Source organism: Podarcis tiliguerta, assembly GCF_965153285.1.
Source record: "Podarcis tiliguerta genome assembly, chromosome: 10".
Lineage (NCBI taxonomy): Eukaryota > Metazoa > Chordata > Lepidosauria > Squamata > Lacertidae > Podarcis > Podarcis tiliguerta.
The window spans coordinates 55,861,803-55,884,144 of NC_139543.1; the positions used below are offsets into that span (position 1 = coordinate 55,861,803).

A 22,342-nucleotide genomic window follows, 5' to 3' on the forward strand; every position below is an offset into this window, starting at 1 on the left:
TACTTCTGTAGACTTAACTGTAATCAAAGTGGAAAAACTTGAGCTGTTACTGGCTGAGAACCAAACTAAGAAAGAAAGAAAAAGTCGTAATTGAGGTTTGATTCTCTGACTTCCAAATCAGCACACATTGCATAATAGAATGCCGATTCTAGAAATGGATTGCTGCTTAATGAATCTTATTGCTGTTTTGGCCTTATGCAGTTGAATGCTCTATCCAAACCTGATTAAGAAAGTTTGAACTGAGATTTGAACACATTCTTTTAATTATGCAGTAGGTTGCAGACATGTGCATGCGTTCAACATAGATACCTTTGTATCTATTGTATCTACAACTAATCCAGAATGCGGCAGCTAGACTGGTGACTGGGGGCGGCCGCCGAGACCACATAACACCGGTCTTGAAAGACCTACATTGGCTCCCAGTACTTTTCCGAACACCGGTCTTGAAAGACCTACATTGGCTCCCAGTACGTTTCCGAGCACAATTCAAAGTGTTGGTGTTGACCTTTAAAGTCCTAAACGGCCTCGGCCCAGTATACCTGAAGGAGCGTCTCCACCCCCATCGTTCTGCCCGGACACTGAGGTCCAGCTCCGAGGGCCTCCTGGCGGTTCCCTCACTGCGAGAAGCAAAGCTACAGGGAACCAGGCAGAGGGCCTTCTCGGTAGTGGCGCCCGCCCTGTGGAACGCCCTCCCATCAGATGTCAAAGCAATAAATAACTACCTGACATTTAGAAGACATCTTAAGGCAGCCCTGTTCAGGGAAGTTTTTAATCTGTGATATTTTACTGTATTTTTTGTTTCTATGGAAGCCGCCCAGAGTGGCTGGGGAAACCCAGCCAGATGGGCGGGGTATAAATAATAAATTATTATTATTATTATTATTATTATTATTATTATTATTATTATTATTATTATTATTATTACTATTGAAAATTAGTAGATGAAATTAGCAAAGCTTTGCTGCTGCTGTGTGTATTTGTTCCCCCTTCTTTTTGGAAAGCCAGTACATCAGGTCTACTGTCATGTGTGCTGTTAATTTGGAGGCCTAAGCCCCAGAAGGAAAAACCTAAAAGAAGCAATAGCCTTGTGAACAATGCATATTGGGGCTGTCTTCTGTCAGTCAGTGCTGTAGGAAAGGGAGTAGCCTAGAAAGGGGTATGAGGACAGTTCCCACACCCAGTGGAACTGCAAGCTACAGAAGAAACTGCTAAAGGTAGACAGAGCTCAGCCATCAAAGGTATGCCTTCCATGCAACATTAAAGGATATGACTTATCCATTATATAAAGCATGGTTTTCCTCAATAAGGCCTTTTATCATTTCACCAGCAAACATATTGGAATGGGACACTGCCTGTAATTCCAGGATGTTTTCGACTCTGTACATTCTCTCTCTGAATATCTTTAGCTGCTCAAATATTCTGTGTTCTCCAGGTGTCTGCCAGTTCATCGTACCCTTCACTCAGCCCTGCCTCCTTCCCCCACCTTGCAAATCTGAACCAACCAGTTGAACAAGATCTCCTTAATAGCTTCACTTGCTCAACCAAGATGACCTTGTAGGGGCAACATCAAACCAGGAAGGAATGTCTGGGTGGCTGGTCAGTTCGTGTGAAGTGACTGATTATAAATCTGGAATATGCCAATATGTAATGCTTTAAATTTGGTGCAACAATGCCTGCATTGCAGTATCAAATTAGAATGGAAAGAATTCAAGGAAAGGAGGGATCAAAAGCTGCTGGTCTCCCAGAAGAGCTGATGGAGAGGCTGCCATATTATGTTTTCAGATAATTGCTGTAGTGTTTGTCGGTAGGACAGCAGTTATCTTTTCCTGAAATGTCCTGGAATGCTTGGTTGTTGTTGCTGACCAGTGTATAGGAAGACAAGAGAACTCCCACAAATTCTTCTGTACCCAAATTTGACTCTGTATAACATATAATCTGCATGCTATGTCCATCTTTTGAGGACACGTTTTATCTGGTTTGTGGTGTCTATGTTGCATGGTTTGTAACGTGGCATGACAGCTCCAGTTCTGCTGCCTAGTGGAAATAAATTTAGCTTTGTAATCTTGGCTACCATCTGCAAGCTCAGCATCCACAATATCAATCAACCTGTGGTTATGTTGTTCTGGAGATTACAGTTGTAGCAGGAACTTGACTACATAACTAATGGAAATGAATGACTACTTCACACTAAATAACTTGATTAATGCAGTTCACTTCTCTGCTTTTTATGTTAAGCTCTATTTAGGCCATTGTAATCTTAAAATGGATTTTCACCCTGCCTAATTTCATAAAATGCAAAATATTGTAAAAATAAAACTCATCTTATCAGGGGGTCAGTTTGTTTTCTCCAGGTAGCCAAGTATATGAGGTTCCCCAGGTTAACATATGACGTTAACATTTGCCCTCCTCAGGTATTTGCATAAGAACAAGTTGATGGTGAACACAGAAAGCTGCATTATTGTACCTGAAGCAGCCTTTTGATGTTTGTGGAAGTCATTTTTGCAAGATGTGTTCTGTAAATTAAATATCTTCCTATATACATACAAATGTAAGGGTGTCGTCGCACAGTCCCCTTTGGAAGATTTGTAGTGCTGTATCACAATCTTGGATTTGCATGAAGTCAGAGTGTGGAAAGGGGAGCAAAAGAGAAGGGAGGTATTTTAAATGGTAATTTTAAGCAGCAGAGGTTGGAACAAAGCAGGGGTAGAGAGATACAGAGAAGTTTTAAGGATATGGTTATGATCGAAGGAGCTGTGAGGATATGAGGGGTTGAGTGTGGTGTATAATAGGTGGGAGGTTTGGTGGGGTATGCGAAGAACATGTACCAGTACTGTTGTGATGTCATTGCTGTATCACAGTCAAAGCCTCCATTCCTTGCTAATCAATACTGATGGGCACAGAGGACTTTGTGCAGCCACATTCTACTTTGTAAAAACAGATAAAGAAATCAAGATTACAGTACTTGAAATTGTGAATAATGGAATCCTGTGAACATTTCTTGCCTCAAGCAAACCTTCTTCTACTCTGTCCCTTCATTAGGTGGTGTCTCTGTATTTTCATTTTGCCATACACACCATGACATCTAGTTGCCTTAATAGGCAAAAGCCCTGTGTTGCACAAAGGAGAAGGGAACAATGGAGCAGCTGTTGAGCTGAGGCCTCTGCACTGCCTTTTTATGGAAATCTGTTCCATTATTTCCATAGGAACTCTTGGGGTTATTTTGGCATCCAAGACATTAGAAAGGACACTGGGCAGCTTTGTTAGACAAAGGCAGCCCTCCTGGTTGGCTCTGGCAAATACCTGTGTCCCTTCCAGTGATAAGGTGGTTTCAAAAAGCACCCCCAAGCTATGTACCTGCTTTTTCAGAGGGAGTGCAATCCCGTGAACAGCTGGCCTTTCCCTTTAATTCCTGGACCTGGAAACCACCCAGCCCAAAGATGCAAGTGTGATACATATCAGAGCATGAGACTCTTAATCTCTGGCTTGGGGGTTCGAGCCCCATGTTGGGCAAAAGATTTCTGTGGTCCCTTCCAACTCTACAATTCTATGTAGAATAAAGTAGTAAATGCAAATTTCTCAATGTACAGTAAGCACTTTATTTTCAGAAAAGTGTTCATGGCACAGGAATGGTGCCAGATGTTGGGGAGGGTGCTTGGCATGGGGCATGGGGGGGCCAGGACAGGGTGCAACTGAACTTGGCTGCTGTTCAGAAGTGACCCCACCACTGAAGAGCGTCTGGGGCTTGACGGGGAAGGCAGAGAATGGTGACATCCTGAGTCAGGCTGGTGAGAGGACTTCCCCTTCCCCTCAGGCCCCTGTTTGGCGCCTGAATGAACCAGCTGCAGTCACTGGTTTCAGAAGTGAAGAGTTATGACAATAATTGCCACCATGGAGCCCAAACATGACTTCTTCTGTATTTATTGAGATTGTAGCTTTGTTGCAAAACGATGCATAGTGTACTTTGGAATTTAGATCTTAGAACACATAGGACACATATAAATCTACAAAGCAGGGCCTGCCTGTCTGTGTTTAATTAATTCACACGTCTCTTCCAGAGTTGGGTCATCCTGTTTTACTGGCAGGAAACTGAGGCAGAGCAACACTGGTTTGCCCAAGACCACCTCTTTTGAATCCGTGACATGGGAGGCTTGGCTGAATTCTTCTTCTACCGACTGGGCCAACCAGCTCCCTTGTAAATTCACTGCCTTGAAATTAGGAATTGATATATGTAGTTGTAATAGCCTTGTGAACAGCAGGAGAGGCGAGATGACACCATATGCAGATTCTGCGTAAGAAACCCCCTGGGGCCTATTTCTGCGATGAAAGAGAAGTCCTGGCTTGCATACTCAGCTATTACTTTTCAGGTGCTAACACTGGTGGGAGGTTATTTTGCAGCCTTCTCTATTAACCATCTCTCTGTGTGGCATGAAAATCTTAGTGCTGTGCTTGGGTCATTGTCTGTGCCCTTATAACAAAGGCAGATCGCTTACTCGCTTGAGAAGAGGAGATGACGGGGAAATGAAGGACCTGGCGATCATTTATTTATGCCACAGTGTTGCATTTCCTTTTGACTCTTCCAGACTTTTAAAGTCTGTAGAGAAAGAGAGAGAAGTGATGATGTTTAAATAAAAATGGCTGAGAAACTTGAGAGGGGTGGCAGGAAAAGGGCTCCAGAAACGGGTCAGTAAGGCATATTGCTGTGGAATTGTTGCAGCCTGGAGACACAGGCAATATAAATTAATATGTATTTGTATGTATTTATGCTTTGCCTGCATTTCCTTCCAAAGACACTCTAAGCAGCTCACATCAAAAAATCTAGACTGTATGAATACGTCAAGGAAGATTTGGTTTGGTAAAGAAGTCCAGAAACAGGAGTAAAAGCAAGGGAGTTACTGCTGAGAACGGGAGAGGGTAGCTAGGCAGTTTTCTACACTGTGGCTAGGAAGGAAAACGTTTTTTGCGGTTTGTTGTTGTTGTTGTTGTTATGAACTACTTCCAGTTGGGTTGATAACTTTTTATGGTAATGCTGTGCTTTACAGATTTCACAGCCATCTCCTTCAATTATCCAGGCTTGCACAGTGAGTCTTTGCCTGCTATTAGGAATATCTCCCCTTTTCTACACCATTTGCAGATCCTTGGCCTCTGTCCATGTACCCAGGGATAGTCTTGGTCAGAGTTCCATTTCAGCTATATCTGACAAGACTTATGTCAGGAATGTTACGCCACTGGCTCCCCCAAAGCATGACGGACATTCAAAGGGGGGACAGAAGAATTTTGGTTATATATAGTTATACCCCATGTCATTTACTCCTTTGTTTTCATCCCAGTTGGGACTCGATATTGCATTTCCTCCTTGGAATGCTTTTCTGACCCACATTCAGACCCCTTAAAAAGCTCTGTAGTAAGTATCATTGTGGGAAGGGCTGTGGGTCAGTGGCAGAGCATCTGTTCTGCGTGCAAAAGGTGTGCCAGGTTCAATCCATGGCAAGTCCAGGTAGAGCTGGGAATCTTCCCTGTCTGAGAACCTGGACAGCCACTGCCAGTCAGTGCAAATAAAAAGGTAAAGGGAGCCCTGACCATTAGGTCCAGTCGTGACTGACTCTGGGGTTGCGGCGCTCATCTCGCTTTATTGGCCGAGGGAGCCAGCGTACAGCTTCTGGATCATGTGGCCAGCATGACTAAGCCGCTTCTGGCGAACCAGAGCAGCGCACAGAAATGCCGTTTACCTTCCCGCCAGAGCAGTACCTATTTATCTACTTGCACTGGCGTGCTTTCGAACTGCTAGGTGGGCAGGAGCTGGGACCGAACAATGGGAGCTCACCCCGTCGCGGGGATTCAAACCGCTGACCTTCTGATCGGGAAGCCCTAGGCTCTGTGGTTTAACCCACAGCACCACCCGCGTCCCTTAGTCAGTGCAAATACTGAGGTATAAATGGACAAGTTCTCTGACTCAGTTGAAGGCAGTTTCCTAAGTATCACTTGGCCCTGCGTGGGACTTCTCAAGCTGCTTTATACCTTTCCTCTGATGCGTAGTTGTTCCTTGGCTATCCCTGAAATAAGAGCCTTTCCATTATCACTGATGAAAAAGGCACAGTGATCTAAATATAAGCAACAATTTATTTCTGGTTGTTTGGCACTGCACAGGTTTTGAATCAAGAATGCTGACTATGGGACCCAGACATGCTCTCTGCTTATCTGTGGCAGCCACTGATGTACATTTCTAGAATGACAATTCCATTGTCTGGCAAGTGGGACTTCCTGGCTGCTCTAGAAAGCATTTCTTGGCAGGAGAATAAATTACAGTTGCCCATAGGAAACAATGGAGAAACTGAAGACTTTAGAAAAGGTACAACTGGGTAGCAGAAGAATGACACACACACCCCTCAGCCACCATAGGAAGATAAACAAGAAGTTCAGCTTCTTTCTAACCTAGGTCTTACTTTTCATGGGGGGGGAAATGAAATTTCTGCTGAGGGAGTGGTTTTTATGAGAGCCCTGCAGTGTAGTCCAGTGGTGTTATCCCCACATGACACATGTGGGGGGATCACAACCGCCCCACATAACTGTGACATAAGTGGCAGGCAAATGAGATTGAGAACAAAATTGTCATAAGACTCTTTAGAAAAGGCTGTATGAATTGTCACTCTCTTGACACTCTGTTGAGGAAATGTGTAATCATAGATCAACATCAGAGTACAAATGCTTCAAGTGATTTTTTTTGCAAAGATTTAAAAGAACAGGTCAAGCAGTTAACTACTGGTTAATGAACAATACTGATTTCATCAAAGACTGTATTTGTGCACCTCTAAAGTACACTTTCAGGCAGCATATTGCAAATAATTTAGATGTACGTTTCTGATTATGGTTTTTGTCAGCGAAAATATTTGTGACTCAAAGAATTCATTATAAAAACCATGAATATGCTCACTATTCCTTATAACAATCAGGATTGTTAAAAAGCACTTTAAAATGCTGCAGTAGGAGTAATACCTCTCCCGTGGTCAAAAAAATAATAAAAATCCCTGGTGATTATTTCAGATACCCAGTGGGAAACGTTCCACAATATAAAATATATCTAGTTGCAACAAGCATAGCCTTGTTTGACACCTTCAGTCACCCTGCAAACTTAAAACCAGGACTCCCTGGAATGTACTGTGTTGTGTTCCCAGGCAAATGGGAGCTTTGAGGGGATGGGATGATGTGTGGGCAATGGTCAAACCCCTCCTTGAAAGCTCTGCAGCCCTGATACAGATCTGCCTGCCCAGGGCTGCTATTACACATGAGCCTTTGACAATTCTTTTGGGGATTGTCAGAGAAGCAGTACTTTGCAGTGGTTCCATTCCTATCTGTAGGGTTGGCTCCAAAGAGTATCAGTGGGAGACTTTTCCTCGGCCCTGTGACATTTCTGCAGGTTTCAATCTTGTCTCTCATGCTGTTCTAGATGTGGAGCCGTTGGGAACAGTCATTGTAGGATTGGGAGCAAAGTGCCATCAGTATGCTGATTACCCCCATCTGAATAGGGAGATGCAGCATAGGTGCTGAGCCATTGTCTGGAAGTGGTAGTGGGTTGGATGTGGGCCAAGGAATTGCAACCGAATCCGGACAAGTTCTATGGTTGGATGGTTCTTCAATTCAGGATTTTGAAGAATGTCCTGTTTTAGACGGGGTTGCACTCCTCTCAAAGAAGCAGGCAACACAGCTTGGGAGTACTGTTCCGAGTCATCTTTGTCCCTGGAAACCCAGGTGGCTTCAGGGGCCCAGAATACTTATGCCCAACTGTAGCCATTCCTAGACTGTAATAGTCTAACTAGCTACCCATGTTCAGTGAACCTCCAGATTGGACTATTGCAATGAGTTCTACATGGGGATACAGTTGAAAATGGTCCAGAGGTTTAAACTGGTGCAGAATTTGACAGCCAGGGCACTAATGGATGTTCCTGGTCACATGCATATAACACCAATTTCAAAAGAGTTGCATCGAATACCAGTGGTATTCTGGGTCATGTTGTGGGTGCACAAAGAGATATAGATGTCAGGGATGAAATGTATGAGTAAAAAGGATGCACTGAGCTGGTTCAGATGTAATGCTAAACCAACACAAATGTACAAGAATGTAGATCACAGCCATTTCACTCATCATGTACTCCTCCTGCTACTATGAGCTGGACCATAGTGGTCCAAACCCAGCGTTCATGACTTGTCTCCGTTAGACAAGCCATGAGCTGTAAACCTGAGAACAAGCCTTGGCTGCAGCTCATAGTTTGTCTATAGCAACACAAACCATAAGCCTGGGTTTGGACAACCTGCTACACCAAATCATGGCTTAGCTCAGTGCAGCAGCAAGATTAGAGGAGGAATAAAGCCACTGTGATCTCCTCTCTGGGAGTCTCCACACTTGTACTAAGCCATAGTTTGAGATGCTTGGGATGGACAACTGGTCAGCCACTTGCCCAGTCACCTGTAGCTAATACAGAATACTTGGTTGCCTTTAAGCAACCAAGTGGGGAGCCAAATTAGTCTTCATTTTAAGCTGCAAATTATTAATATAGGTATGTGTAGTCAGGTGATTGGAATACAAACTGTTGTGGATTTATCTGTGAGGCTGGTTTACAGACATCATTAACTTTTTATGTGTACTAAACTATGGGACCGAGTTCTTGGATGTGTAAAAATAATCCAATCACATCCTTTGAGGTGAAGAAAGATGAATTCCTCTAGGAATCAAGAAGCAGTCTGCATCACTTTCTAAAAGCGGTAGACTTATGGGAGTTAGACGATTGTGCATTCTGCACTGAACATGATTGCATCTACTCTACTGCTAACCTGATTGGTAGTTATGTGCTATTAGCAATGGCTCTTGAACTGATTGTTCTTTCCAAGAGCTTAATTTCAATTTGTTGGGCACTAACAATCAGTTGCTTTATTATGTCAGCCACGCAGCCATGGATAGTGAAGAATAATCTTAGATTCTAATCAGATCCAGGTAAGAAAGGGCATCCTCTGGCTAAACTTGTTTTTTTCTTATCCAGTGATTCTGATTAGTTTTCACGCAACAGTTAAGTTGTTGGGTTATCCAAGCTTTGTGCAATTAATTTCCGCCCCCTGGTACAGATCTGCTTTGTCACCTGAACTTGGCAGATCCCCCAGCACTTTGTAGAGCATAGCCCTTGCAAAGAGGCATTAATTTAGCACTTGGTCTCCTCTTGCAGCTGCTTTTGAACATGGAAGACCAGGGTTAAACCCTTTCCCAACCATAAAGCTCTGTCAGTGGCCTACCTAACAAAGTCATTGTGGATAAAGTAAGCTTATAGTTCAACTCACATATGAAATTGATTTTTATTTTCATTGCATCTACTATGACTATCATTGGATATCACCCATTATTTAGGATTATTGATAACTGTGTGTCACCTGCACCAAAGTCCCTAGGCAACTTACAACATACAAAATAGGAAACACCATGAAAAATAAATATAGATGATCACATAAGAGCATAAGGGACCCACTCTTGTATTATTTAAAGCTCTACGTAAAAAGCTTCCACATCTAAAATAACAACCCCAATCAACAGCACAGAAAATGATCAGAAGGATGAAGAAGCTAATTTTAAAGCCCTAAAAACTGTGCTACTGTTAAAACTATTAAAACTACTAAAATTTACTGAAATGCTTCAGGGGGGCCACCACCATAAAGGCTTTCTCATTGCCACCCTCCACACTTCCCATAGAGGGGGCACCCTGAGGCTTAAGGACATCAAATACTGGATCCTGGAAATGCAAAAACATGGATTAAGTCATGATCAAAGCGAACAATTTACTTTTACTCTTAAAACAGAAAAGTTCTTTAATTCTGAAGACTTTTGTTAGGTTTTCTGGTTGTGCTGGAATTAAAGGCAAACTTCCCATAGGCATGCAGTGACTCTACTTAGTGGTTTTGTCCTCATCCTCAAATTTAAACTGATGGTGCAGTTGGCTTATTATAAAGCCAAAACACCAATGAAAGTTCACTAAACTTTTTTTTTTAATGCAAGTCAAGCCACCTAATCTGCAACATGTGGTTCTGGTTTTATATCTAGCTTTATTTATGTATTTAAAAACAACTAGCTGGCTCCCCTTTTATTATTATATATTCCGGGACCTGGTTGCTGATGGGACATAATTTTTTTCTTTTCTTTTTTGCATACATGAAATAAAAGAGCAAGCAAGAGATGGATGTGGGCAACATAATCTTGTGTATGGTGCAACATGGCCTAGATATTGCTGCACCATAAAACCTAATCAGGCTCCACAAACCCTGTTCTGTCTTCTCTTAATGTGCCAAGCTGGTGACTACAGGGACATACTGGGAAGGGAGCCAGTTTTAATTACAGGATCAGGTGGAAAAATAAATATTCAGATGATCATGGCACCAGGTGTCTGACAAACACATCAATGGATTAATTGCTTCATCTGGTGCTGTTCTCTGCAGTTGTTTGGCTGAAATTGTATACGGCACTGCTGCTGTGTGTATGGTCAGAGGCAGGGGTGGGCCAGCTGGACCACTGGCAGAGGGCCCAGGACCTCAGGGCAACACACAGTGCCTGGAACCGGACACCGCTCTTCCCAGCCTCTTTCCATTTTTTATATAAAAAAAGAAGAGGAAGCCATTGGCACACACACACAAAAAGCAAAACATGGCGCTGCTGTGTTCTCAGCCAATGAGAGCGAGCAGAGCCAGTGGCGTAGCGTGGGGGTGCAGGGGGGGCCGGCCGCACCGGGCGCAACATCTGGGGGGGGGCACGCTCGCACTCGCAGCTCTCTGCCCCTACCTGGCTCACTCACTCTCTCTCACTGCAGTGCAGGCTGTGCGAATCCGATCTGAGCCGCCGGGTTGCCGCCCACTGTGGAGGGGAGGGTGCCAGGCGTGCGGTGCGGTGTGGAGAGCGAGCGAGGGACTATCTGGGGGAGGGACAGTGCAGCGGGGGGGGGGGGCACAAATTACTTGCCTTGCCCCGGGTGCTGACAACCCATGCTACGCCATTGAGCAGAGCTGTTTTCAGCCAATGGGTGGGGACTCAGGACACGTGAGTTGTTTTGGTCAGCGGGTGATAGGATTCTATGCTGCTTGCCTAACTTCTTCCCTGTGATTCCTTTCTTCATAGAAACCAGAATTTATTTTTGTTGAGGCAGGTGCTTCCAATATTTATTTGTGTGTGTGTGCAAATATTAATATTTCATGTGTATGTGGATTTTAAAGAGCACCCCCCGCCCCCGGCAAATTTTATGTATGCAGCAAAAATAAAGTCGATTTATTTTGCATTAAGAATCCACTATATAGTTAACTTTAAGGACTTAGGTATATATGTCTTTTCAGCAGTACGTTTTTTACGTTTAATGGAGTTTATTCCCAGTTAAATTAAATGGGGTATCAGGGTTGCAGTAATCTGACTAGATTAATATTGCTTGGAACTGTTTGGCAGGGTGGTGGGGCAGAAAATATGGCCCTCCATAGAACATAGATGCATCATTGTTGTTAATGAAAGTAAAATTTGATGCCTACAATTCTTATGGGGAAACACTTCTTACTGTTACTTTTTGTAAGGATATTTATATATCTCCTGAAAAAGAAAAAGGGAATGTGGTAAAACTAGCAGCGCTGAACCATCTCTCTGCAGCAAAATTTTGTAGATGTTTTTATTTTAACTATTATAAATAAAGGCTGTATTCTTTCTGATCTGGAATGTATGTGGAGTCTTGGATAGGGGTTTCTGACTAAAAATAGTGTCCCATTGCATGCAAAGCAGTCTATAGCGTGATTCCTACAGAGTCAGAAGTGATCTGCACGCAGTGCTACAGGGGGAAAACCAGACGTCTTGAAATTGTCTGGATAAGCCTTTACTAATTTACCCTGACTTGAAATTTCATAGGGAGCAACCTCCTTTATTACATATGTCAAATACGCTAACAAGGTAATAGATGTATGTACTCTAAACTACATTGGAAGATAAATCAAATTAACAGAAGGTTATTAAAGGAATGAAGCTCAACATCAAAAAAACTAAGATCATGGCCACTGGTCCCATCACCTCCTGGCAATTAGAAGGGGAAGAAATGGAGACAGTGAGAGATTTTATTTTCTTGGGCCATGATCACTGCAGATGGTGACAGCAGTCACGAAATTAAAAGACTCCTGCTCCTTGGGAGAAAGGCAATGGCAAACCTAGACAGGATCATTAAAAGCAGAGACATCACCTTACCAACAAAGGTCCGTGTAGCTAAAGCCAAGGTTTTCCCAGTAGTGATGTATGGAAGTGAGAGCTGGACCATAAAGAAGGCTGATCGCCGAAGAATTGATGCTTTTGAATTATGGTGCTGGAGGAGACTCTTGAGAGTCCCATGGACTGCAAGAAGATCAAATGTATCCATTCTTAAGGAAATCAGCCCTGAGTGCTCACTGGAAGGACAGATTGTGAAGCTGAGGCTCCAATACTTTGGCCACCTCATGAGAAGAGAAGACTCCCTGGAAAAGACCCTGATGCTGGGAAAGATGGAGGGCACAAGGAGAAGGGGACGACAGAGGACGAGATGGTTGGATAGTGTTCTCAAAGCTACAAACATGAGTCTGACCAAACTGCAGGAGGCAGTGGAAGATAGGAGTGCCTGGCGTGCTCTGGTCCATGGGGTCACGAAGAGTCGGACATGACTAAATGACTAAACAACAACATTAAAGGACTAATGTACAATGATTACTTAAACACCAAGCATTTATTTTGCAATGGAAATATGTTCTATTATTTTGTGATACACTTGTAACATTGCTCTAGAATTAAAAAAAAGTGAATGAGATATATATTAATTATATTTGCTCAGCTCTACTTTTCTGGTACATTTCAGGGGCCTTCAAGGGTAAAATACTAGATTATAAGTTGATAATATTTGACCTACTTTACCACTGTATGCATTGCATACACACCATACATATAAAGCAGTTTGAAAGCACCCCACCTCAGAATCCTGGGAACTGAAATGTATACTTCGCAGAACTATAGTTCCCAGCACCCTTAACAAACTATAGTTCCCATGATTCTTTGGGGAGGTGCTTTAAGGGTATGGTGTGTATGCAGCCTCAGAATCAGACACATAAGAAATCCTCAAAGTCTCCTCTGGGGCTCACAGTCTGCAAATTCTTTTGGAAGGTTTTGGAAGGCATTCATTTCCACCCACTGATTTTTACACACTGGACCAGAAGGTTGCATATTCTTTTCTTGCCATTCCCAGGAGCACATCTGGCTGGCATAATTCTGGTCATACAGCAAAGGTGGTAGCATTTTGAGATCAAAGGCAAGCCTAAGAAGCTTGGAATGAGTTGCTTTCCTTGAACTGGCTGTTCCCCTTCTGATATAATGAAATCTGATGCCAATAATCTATTTCATAATACATAATTGGTATTCCACGCCTTCAACATGAATGCGATTTAGTTCATTCAGTTGGTTAGCATAAGGAGAGGCCTGTTGGCTCAGACCAAAGGCTCATCTCTTCCAGCATCCTGGTTTTCTTTTCCCCAGTGGCCAACTAGATGCCTATGGGAAGCTTGCTGGCAGGACCCGAGTACAACAGCCTAGCAACTGACATACTGCCTCCAACAGGGGCAGGCTATAGCATTGCCATCATGGCTAGCAGTTCCTTGATAGCTTTATCCTCTATCTATTCATTGCTTCCCAAGGCCAGGAGTCCTAAAGTGGTGGTCAGGGACTGGTTGGATGCAGGTTAAAGAAGTACTCTGAATTTTGTCATGCCCCTTGTCATGTCCCATGTCCAGCTGTACTGTGTTGCTGGAAGAGAGTGGTCTTGGCTTACCATAAAATGCCTGTACTGTAGTTTCAAGTTGTTTTAACCTATAATGTGGGTATCACAGTTCCTGAGCTTTAGACTCTCATTAATCTTTCTGCTTTTACATGGGATTAAGTCCTATGAAAACAATGAGGTGGGTTTGTAAGTAAATACACAGTGGATTTGTTTATATGGCACTTGATTGTCTTTAACATATGGACAGCATTTTCTTATGCCTTATATAAAGGGGTGAGAAAACACTGCCAGCACGATGGCCATGTTCAGACCGTCCAAGCATCCCTATTTTCCAGGAACAGTCCTGGATTTAGAGAATCCATCCCAGTTTCTGATTTGACACTGGAATGTCCCACTTTTCCTTAGGACGTCCCTATTTTCATTGGAGAAATGTTGGCGGGTATGGAGTTATCCAATCCCTGAGCCAAGGAGATAAGTAACTATGCAACTTTAGAAAACATCTGAAGGCAGTCCTGTATAGGTTTTTAATGTTCAATGTTTTATTCCTTTTTTATATATGTTGGAAGCTGCTCAGATTGGCTGGGGCAACTCAGTCAGATGGGTGGGGTATGATATTATTATTATTATTATTATTATTATTATTATTATTATTTAGGATGTCCCTATTTTCATTAGAGAAATGTTGGAGGATATGCATGTTTACTTGTGGGCAACCTGCCATGCAATGCATGGCTAGGGTCCAAGATCGAAAAGTAGGTGGAGCAAAGGATGTGGCTCTTGTCTTTGCAGAGTAGGTCATGTTCCAGCCACACAAAAGCCTGAGTTTTCTAAAACAAACAAACAAACAAACAAAAGACACACACCCCTCTCACTGAGATGTTATGACTGTTCAAGGACACAGTCCAGCCAGGCAAAGGCAATCTGAGGATAGTGCAGCTGCATTTAACCCTGAGGCGAAGAGGTTCCCCATTCCTAGCCTATAGGAATTGTTGGTGCTTCCATAATGATTGAGTTGCCATTGTTTTTTTAAGCTGCAAGTTTATTTCCCCATTTTCCTTTTACCTTACAGGATATGGAAGCTGGAGTGAACTAGCTAAAGCTCTGAGGAACCAGGACAGCCCTATAGTAGATCCAAGCCTGCAGTTTTATCTGCCTCAGAAACCAGAAAATCTGGTAAGTTGAACTCATAAATCGTAGTAAGTGCTCCAGATTTAAAAGCAAACGAATTCAAGTCTCAGGTTAGTGAAAATAAATGAGGTTGCAAAATCAAGTTTCATCAGTGTACAGTCTCTGTAAGTGTTTACAGTCTATGTTAATAGATAAGAACTGGATCCTGAATTATTACACAAAGGTGTGGCTAAAATTATGCATTGCTTTTATTCCAAACACTTTATGCCCCGCACACCTTAGACACCAGCTATGCTAATTACTTTCTTGGATACAATTGCAGTTGCAGAGGGCACTCTTTTAATAATTCCAGATAATTATCAGGTATCTGCAGCAGGAACAAAAAGGGAGGCATTCTTTATGGCTGTCTATCCACTCCACCCCAGTTACAGTAGGAACTCCCTGCCGTTGCTGACTCACCTGACTGCTTTTCAAGAGCATTGGTAAGACCTGCCTATATGGGCTCAGTTTGTGTGATCATGGGAAGTCTAAAAAGGGTGGAGAAATCTCAATAAATTTTAGTAGGATGAATTCTTAAGCTGCTCTGCCAAGAGTTGGTTTTTGGCATACTTTTATTACCTGCCCCTAACTTTTTATAGCAAAATGAATACAGTAATTCAATTCCTTAATCTTTTTATTCGAGTCCTGCATTGGGCAAAAGATTCCTGCATTGCAGGCAGTTGGACTAGATGACCCTCGTGGTCCCTTCCAATTCTACAGTTCTGTGATTCTATGATTCTGTAATCGCTTTTTGCCACCTTAACTGTCAGAAAATGTACTGAAGGTAGCAAGAAGAAGGAGCACTTGGGTGTATTTGGCCCAAATACAAAGAGTACATGCCAGAAGAGAATAAACAGGATTCAGCAGCTTGATTTACCTCTCAGATTTTCCTGGAAGACATATGGAGCATTCATTTTGTAGTCTAGACCAATGTAGTCCAGCCTTGTAGCTCAATAAAGCCTAGGGACCCAACTCCTATCACCCTCAGCGGCTTACCTAGTTGTCAGGGATAATGGGAGCTGCAGTCCCAACAACATCTGAGAACCCAGGATTGAAGAACATTGATCTTGGCTGCTGTGTACACTTCTGAGTGACACATTTCCAGGAAGTCGTTGACAAACTGGGGTGCTTACAGAGGAGACAACCTAGATGGTGAGGGTTTTTGGGAAACCAAGTCATAAAATAAATGACTGAAAGAGCATGTCATGTTTAAGCTAGGATATGAGATTAAGGGGAGGCACGATAGTTGTCTTCAAATATCTGCAGCGTTGTCCCATAGAAGACGGAGCAGATTTGTTCTCTGTTGCTGTAGTGGCAGGGAAGCAGGTTTCAGCTAAGATAAATGTTCTCCTCCTTCATCTTCTTTCTCATAGACACACCCACACACCATGCATCCATCCTGTCTGCCACACTTTTATCCAGTGGAAATTCAAGCTATTTTCTTCAGCAGTTAGACCAGGAGACTCTTCAGTCTGTGCAGTCCCCAGTGCCCTCAGCATCTCTTTTACCTTTTGTTTTGAACAAGTTTTGATTTACTTGTGCTCCACAAGCCACCAGTTGTCCACCTCTGAGACATATTCTAGCCAGCCACACAGACTTATCTTCTTGTTTTTCATTCTGTATAGGTTCATAGCAGAGTTAACAGAAGAAGCAGCAACAAGACAGACCCTGCAACTTTGATTAACTCTGCCACCTGGAGGCCTGAGGTTGGTGTTCAATATAATGTCTTGCAACTGAATTAATAAACCCATTTAGGTACCGTATTTTTCACCCTATAGGACGCACCGGCCCATAGGACGCACCTAGGTTTTTTTTGGGGGGGGGATAAAGAAAAAAATTTATCCCCCCCCCCCAGCTTCAGCGCGCCCTGAGCTCCGGGCAGCAGGCTGCTATCCGCAGCCTGGGGAGCCTTGCCGCACCGACCCCTCTCGCTCTCCAAGCTTCAGCGAAAGCCTGCATTCGCCCCATAGGACGCACACAGATTTCCCCTTCATTTTTGGAGGGGGAAAAGTGCGTCCTATAGGGCGAAAAATACGGTAAGTTGCATTTCATACATTTAGTCCGTGTTTATTCAGAAAATGCCCAAATTATTTGGAATTAAAACTTAGTGAAGTTTTATTTATAAATATCCTCTGGATTTTGCTCCCAACAAAAGATCTAATATGCAAGGAGCCATTAAGCTGTTTGTTTACAGTGTTTGTAGGATATGAGAGATTAAATACATCATAATAAAAACTGTTAAACTTGTATAAAACTGAAAGTGTACAATTATGGCTCCTCTGATATGCAACCCTTGAGCTGTCTGTGTCCATATGGTGAGGATGGGAGCCTTCTCGGTGGCTGCTCCCTTCCTTTCTAGAGAAGCTGGACTGGCTCCCTCCTTGTTGTACTCCTGCAAACATTTTTTTTTTATTCCAGCAAGCTCTGGGGAACTGACAGCTTTGACGGAAAGGGCTCTTGTGCTGTTTTTGTTTTAATATCTGTGTTTTAGTAGATATGTGTTTTTTTTTACATTTCTTTAATTCCATAGATATATTTATTACTTTTTAGCAATAACCTTTTACATGTTTTATCTGTGTATATTTTATCTGTCTTTATTTTAATTTTTGTGAGCCACCTTGAGTCCTGGTTCTAGGTAAAAGGCAGAATAATAATAATAATACTTCTTGCCTGGATGGAGAATAAAAAGGAGCGTGTCTAGAGAAAAGCCTAATGTACAAAAGTTAAATTCTCATCCATTACTTTGGCCACTTTTGTATCTAACCCCGTTCACTGCTGGCATGCGGCTCTTGGCTCATAACGGTTTCCCATCCCTCCTTTCTTTGGTTGGTTTGGAAATGTGCCTTATTGTCTTTGTTTAGTTTTTTGGGCTTAAAGGCTTTCCATCTCATTTTTCTGGATTTGGTGAAGTTGTGTTGATAAAAGTTTGCAAAGCCATGGCAAATGCAGTTCAAAATGGCAAGTGGGTTTATTTCCACACCCATCGACCTACAGAGACCCTTTGTAACCCAGATTCTTTTTACCAGTGATATCAGCTAACCCATATTGTCACTGATTTCTGTCAAATTTGGGAAGCAGGGTCACAGGGGCGGAGGAAGGAGGTGCGTTGGGGGTGGTCTGCCCCGGGTGTCTTTGCTGAGGGGGGTGTCATTGGCACGCCACCTGCCCACAACTCCCAAGCCTACCCCAAGCTGTTGGGGGAAGTGGGGGAGCTGTGCCACTTTGCCAGTGGCATTCCCCCCTTCCCCCTTCGTTTTGACCATTGGGGGAGGCTTGGGAATCACGGACAGGCGGTTTGCCAAATGTCGGCCATGGGCGGCTTGCTCCGCCCCCGGCTGCAGGGCGCACGCTCCACTCCGTGCACCTGGCTGGCTATCCCATGCCTGAGAGGGCACCTTCCGCACCCCACACCCCTCGGGAGCGCACCTGCCCTGGGCAGCACGGGCATATACTCTGCCGCTGCATGGTCATCTGAGGCAAATCAAAGGATTATGAACTGAACCCTGTTCTGTTCCTGAATTGATTTTTTATTTTTTGGTTCCTCAGATTAATTTACTGTTGAAACATAGCAGTTTGTGGATTAAGCATGAGAAATCCATACCACTTCACAAATTAATTACAGGGGGTATTCAATACTTCTGTTGTATTGTCAGCATCTGCCTAAGCATGCTATTGCGCTGTGGTTCCTGCGGCTGATAAAAGGGCCCAGAAAGAGGATTGGGGATGGTTTTATTTCTGCATGTAATAGAGCTAGTCTTCGTTTGAACAGAAGGTATGTGTTCCTGGCAATAAAAGGAGGTTTGCAACAACAAGGCATCTTTGACAGAAGAAGAGGTTTGGCATCTTTCCCCCACATAGCAGTTTTTAAGAATGGAAAACCAGAACGGGGATTGACCTTGAAAACCTGGTGCTACTTCACTCATGAGGGTTGCAGCAGAACCCCATGTGTGTGGTGACTGTTTGCTGTTCTTCGTGCATCCAGGCCAGCGGTCAGCAACCTTTTTCAGCCGTGGGCCAGTCCACTGTCCCTCAGACCACGTGGTGGGCTGGACTATATTTTTTTGGGGGGGAATGAACGAATTCCTATGCCCCACAAATAACCCAGAGATGCATTTTAAATAAAAGGACACATTCTACTCATGTAAAAACATGCTGATTCCCAGACCGTCCGCAGGCCGGATTGAGAAGGTGATTGGGCTGCATCCAGGCCCCGGGCCCTAGGTTGCCTACCCCTGATCCAGGCTGTGGTTCTGCCAAGCAAAAGTGCTCATTATTACAGTGGTACCTCGGGTTACAGATGCTTCAGGTTACAGACTCCACTAACCCAGAAATAGTACCTCGGGTTAAGAACTTTGCTTCAGCATGAGAACAGAAATCGTGCGGCGGCAGCATGGCAGCAGCAGGAGGCCCCATTAGCTAAAGTGGTATCTCAGTTTAAGAACAGTTTCAGGTTAAGAACGGACCTCCGGAACGAATTAAGTTCTTAACCCGAGGTACCACTGTATTTGACCAGCAGCGGCAATTGTTAGAGAGCTCCCCAACCCTGTCCTAAGGGAATTGAGTTTTCATGGTTGTTCAGTGTTCAAGAAAGCAGGTGACTACAGGACAGGACAGACACATGTTGTTAAACTACAAGTCTTAAAGGTATTCTGGAATTGGCAGTCCTGAACTGGGAGTTGTAACGGGGGTGCTACTGACCCTAGACAGTACTTGAAAGTGAGCCATTTGCTTGTTGGAACAGGCAGTACCTGCAAGAAATGATGACATTGCTGCCTTCTTTTTCACCTCCTCGCTGTACCTGAGAATAGAAGAGGTCCTTGTTGCTGACATTTCTTAACAGATTTTTCACAAGTGCATAGTTTTGCATCCAAGTCATGACTACAGAATGACTATTAGCATTGGAAGTTTATCTAGGGAGGAGAAGCCTGGATGTTCAGTGGAGAAACACAAGAGTCCTATAAGCAAAACTGGGGGGGGGGGGAATGTCATACGCAGCACCACAATGCCTCCATTCTTCTCTGGCTCAAACCTCCTTTTTGTCCTGTTTATCTTCACCTGCATTTACACATTCTTCAGATTGTGTGTAGCTGATTTGCCCCGGAGATACGGAAATGCCAAACAATAAAAAACAGAGCAGAGCTTTTTGCTTCCTTTATTTCTAGCAATTACAGACCACTCTCCAAGGGGCTGCTTTCAATGCTGCATTTCTATATTTAGAGTTTTGCAAGATGGCGACCAGAAAATGGCTGGTCCCATGGAACTTGGGCTTAGGGAAGAAGGCAGCCAAAGTGGTGTCCTCCAGATGTGGTTGTTGGACCCCAATTCCCATCATCCCTATTCAGCATGACCAGTGATGAGGGATGGTGGGAGTTGGAAGTCCAGCAATATCTAGAGGACACTTTGCTGTCTACACCATGACATAGGTCATTTTACAGCAACCAAGTCATCTTGCCTGATGCTAAGCAGTTCTGGGTATGGTCAGTGCCTCTAAGGGTGACCACCTGGAATCCTTCCTTCCTTGAGGTTTCCAAGAGGAAAAGGACAAGGTATAAAAGTAACACATAAAAAACTATTTTCCTAGTTTGGGAATGGTTGCATCAGATGCACAAATGAGAGTGTTTGGATTTTTTGTATTGGGATCTTGAAATTCATTTTCTGGCCACTTCTCTTGTTTTAAACTTTTAAATGGTCTTTTGTTATTTTTATTTATTAAATTTATATATTGCCCGTCATCCAAAGATCACAGGGCAGTTTACAATATATAAACACAAAAAACCCACAGCATAACAGCAACAACAAAAAGCAATATCCCCTTCCCTGTTTGATAATTGCTGTAAACTGCTTTGTTGTTTTTTATTATATAGTGGTATAAGAATACTTTTATAAATAAATAAAATATGCCTTTTCAAAATATGGCGTAAGGAAGGTGTCCCAAGCTCTCTGTCCTCCCCTCACCCCCATTCCTTTCTGTTTCAGCAACGTTTTGGCCTCTTATCTTTTCCTTGCCCTTAGTTCTCTTTTTTGAGGAACACGTCTGGCAGGAATAAATATTTGCTGTGTAGAAAGAGACGACCATTTTGCAGCCCACGTGAGACTAGAGATTTATAGCCTCTCTTTGTTGTGCAAATCTGCTTCTCCCTATAAAGCTGTTTACCCAGAAAGGATTGGGCTGCAGGGTCTGATAACCTAGAATTCCATTTTAAAGTAAGTAGAAATATCTAGGCCTCCAGTGTGCATGTCTAGTAATTCAAGTCAGCCAGCACTTCTGATAAAGTACGTGAAAAGACCTGTGCACACACCTGACTGTTAATACACCTGTTGAGTAAGCTTTAAATTAGGACTGTTGTCCAGCACTCATTTAGAATAGATCCCAGGCCTAGCTAGAGTTCTCTAAACCTTGGACAGGATAGTACTATGCAAAATTGGCAAGTGAAAGGCTTCATTCAATTTGGAACAATTCTGGTTATTTCCGTACTAAACCATAAAAAGCACCAGTCTCAGATGGGGAATACATTCCTCTTAAAAACCTTTGGCAAGTCAACATGCCCTCTTGCTATACCAGGTTGCAAATGAGTGGGTGTGCCATATGGGCACCAGATCATCTGGACTGTGATTAATAGGTGTATCTCCTTATGCTTGAAGTTCCAGGGCCAAGTCAACCTTCATGTCTTTGAGGACTGGTGCGGTGGCTCCGTGGAACAGCTGAGGAGGAACCTCCACTTTCCGCTGCATCCCCACGTGAGTCTTTTGTATCCTTGTGCCAAATGGAGGGTCCTCTTTTCTTGGGTTCTGCCCAGCTTCCTAACCAACTGTGAGTCAGTGGAGGTTGGCGAATGGGACACTGTCCCTCCAACCTCCCTCCACCTGCCTGCCTTCTTACCTACAACTTCTCGGGGTGTGGCTCCACGTACTGTTGGTCTCCCTGCCTTCCTCCCTACCTGTCCCAATGGGCACCGGCCACCGCTGCTATAGTCAGCAGACGTTTGCTGCAAATGCTATACACACTTAGCTAGGATTTATTCCCATTGAATTCATTTGGATTCATTCTGAGTAGGGTTTTGACTTGAAGAACCACCAGCTTCATGGTTTGCTTGTTTTTAAGCATTGTGGAAGATACCTGGCCACTGAAATTTACCTCCAGAGAGTAGCCAGAAAGAGAAAGAGAAAGAGGGAGAGGGAGAATATCTGTTTTAGCAAGGGCTTCACTGCAAATTTCTTCATGATCCTGGAGAAAGCTGAACTCCTACCACCCAACTGCAAAGGGAGCGGTAGGAGCACACTTTGCTCCAGAGTCACAAACGGGATTTCACTGAACCCTCTGCTAACATGGAGCAAAAAACCTTCAGTTGAGCAAGGCCTTCGATGCAACCCCCTTTGTGATCCTGGAGCAA

The 22,342-nt window shown here is 43.5% G+C and overlaps 1 protein-coding gene across 2 annotated transcripts in view; it reads left to right on the top strand.

The window, feature by feature from the left end:
* The window catches only part of B4GALNT3 (beta-1,4-N-acetyl-galactosaminyltransferase 3), a 70,960-nt gene that overhangs the window by 24,510 nt on the left and 24,108 nt on the right, over positions 1-22,342 (top strand). For both annotated transcript variants that reach the window (XM_083401401.1, XM_083401402.1), the window contains exons 2-4: positions 14,854-14,957; positions 16,577-16,657; positions 21,594-21,689. In XM_083401401.1, coding sequence (XP_083257527.1) covers positions 14,854-14,957; positions 16,577-16,657; positions 21,594-21,689 — 281 coding nt within the window. The remainder of the gene's footprint in view (positions 1-14,853; positions 14,958-16,576; positions 16,658-21,593; positions 21,690-22,342) is intronic.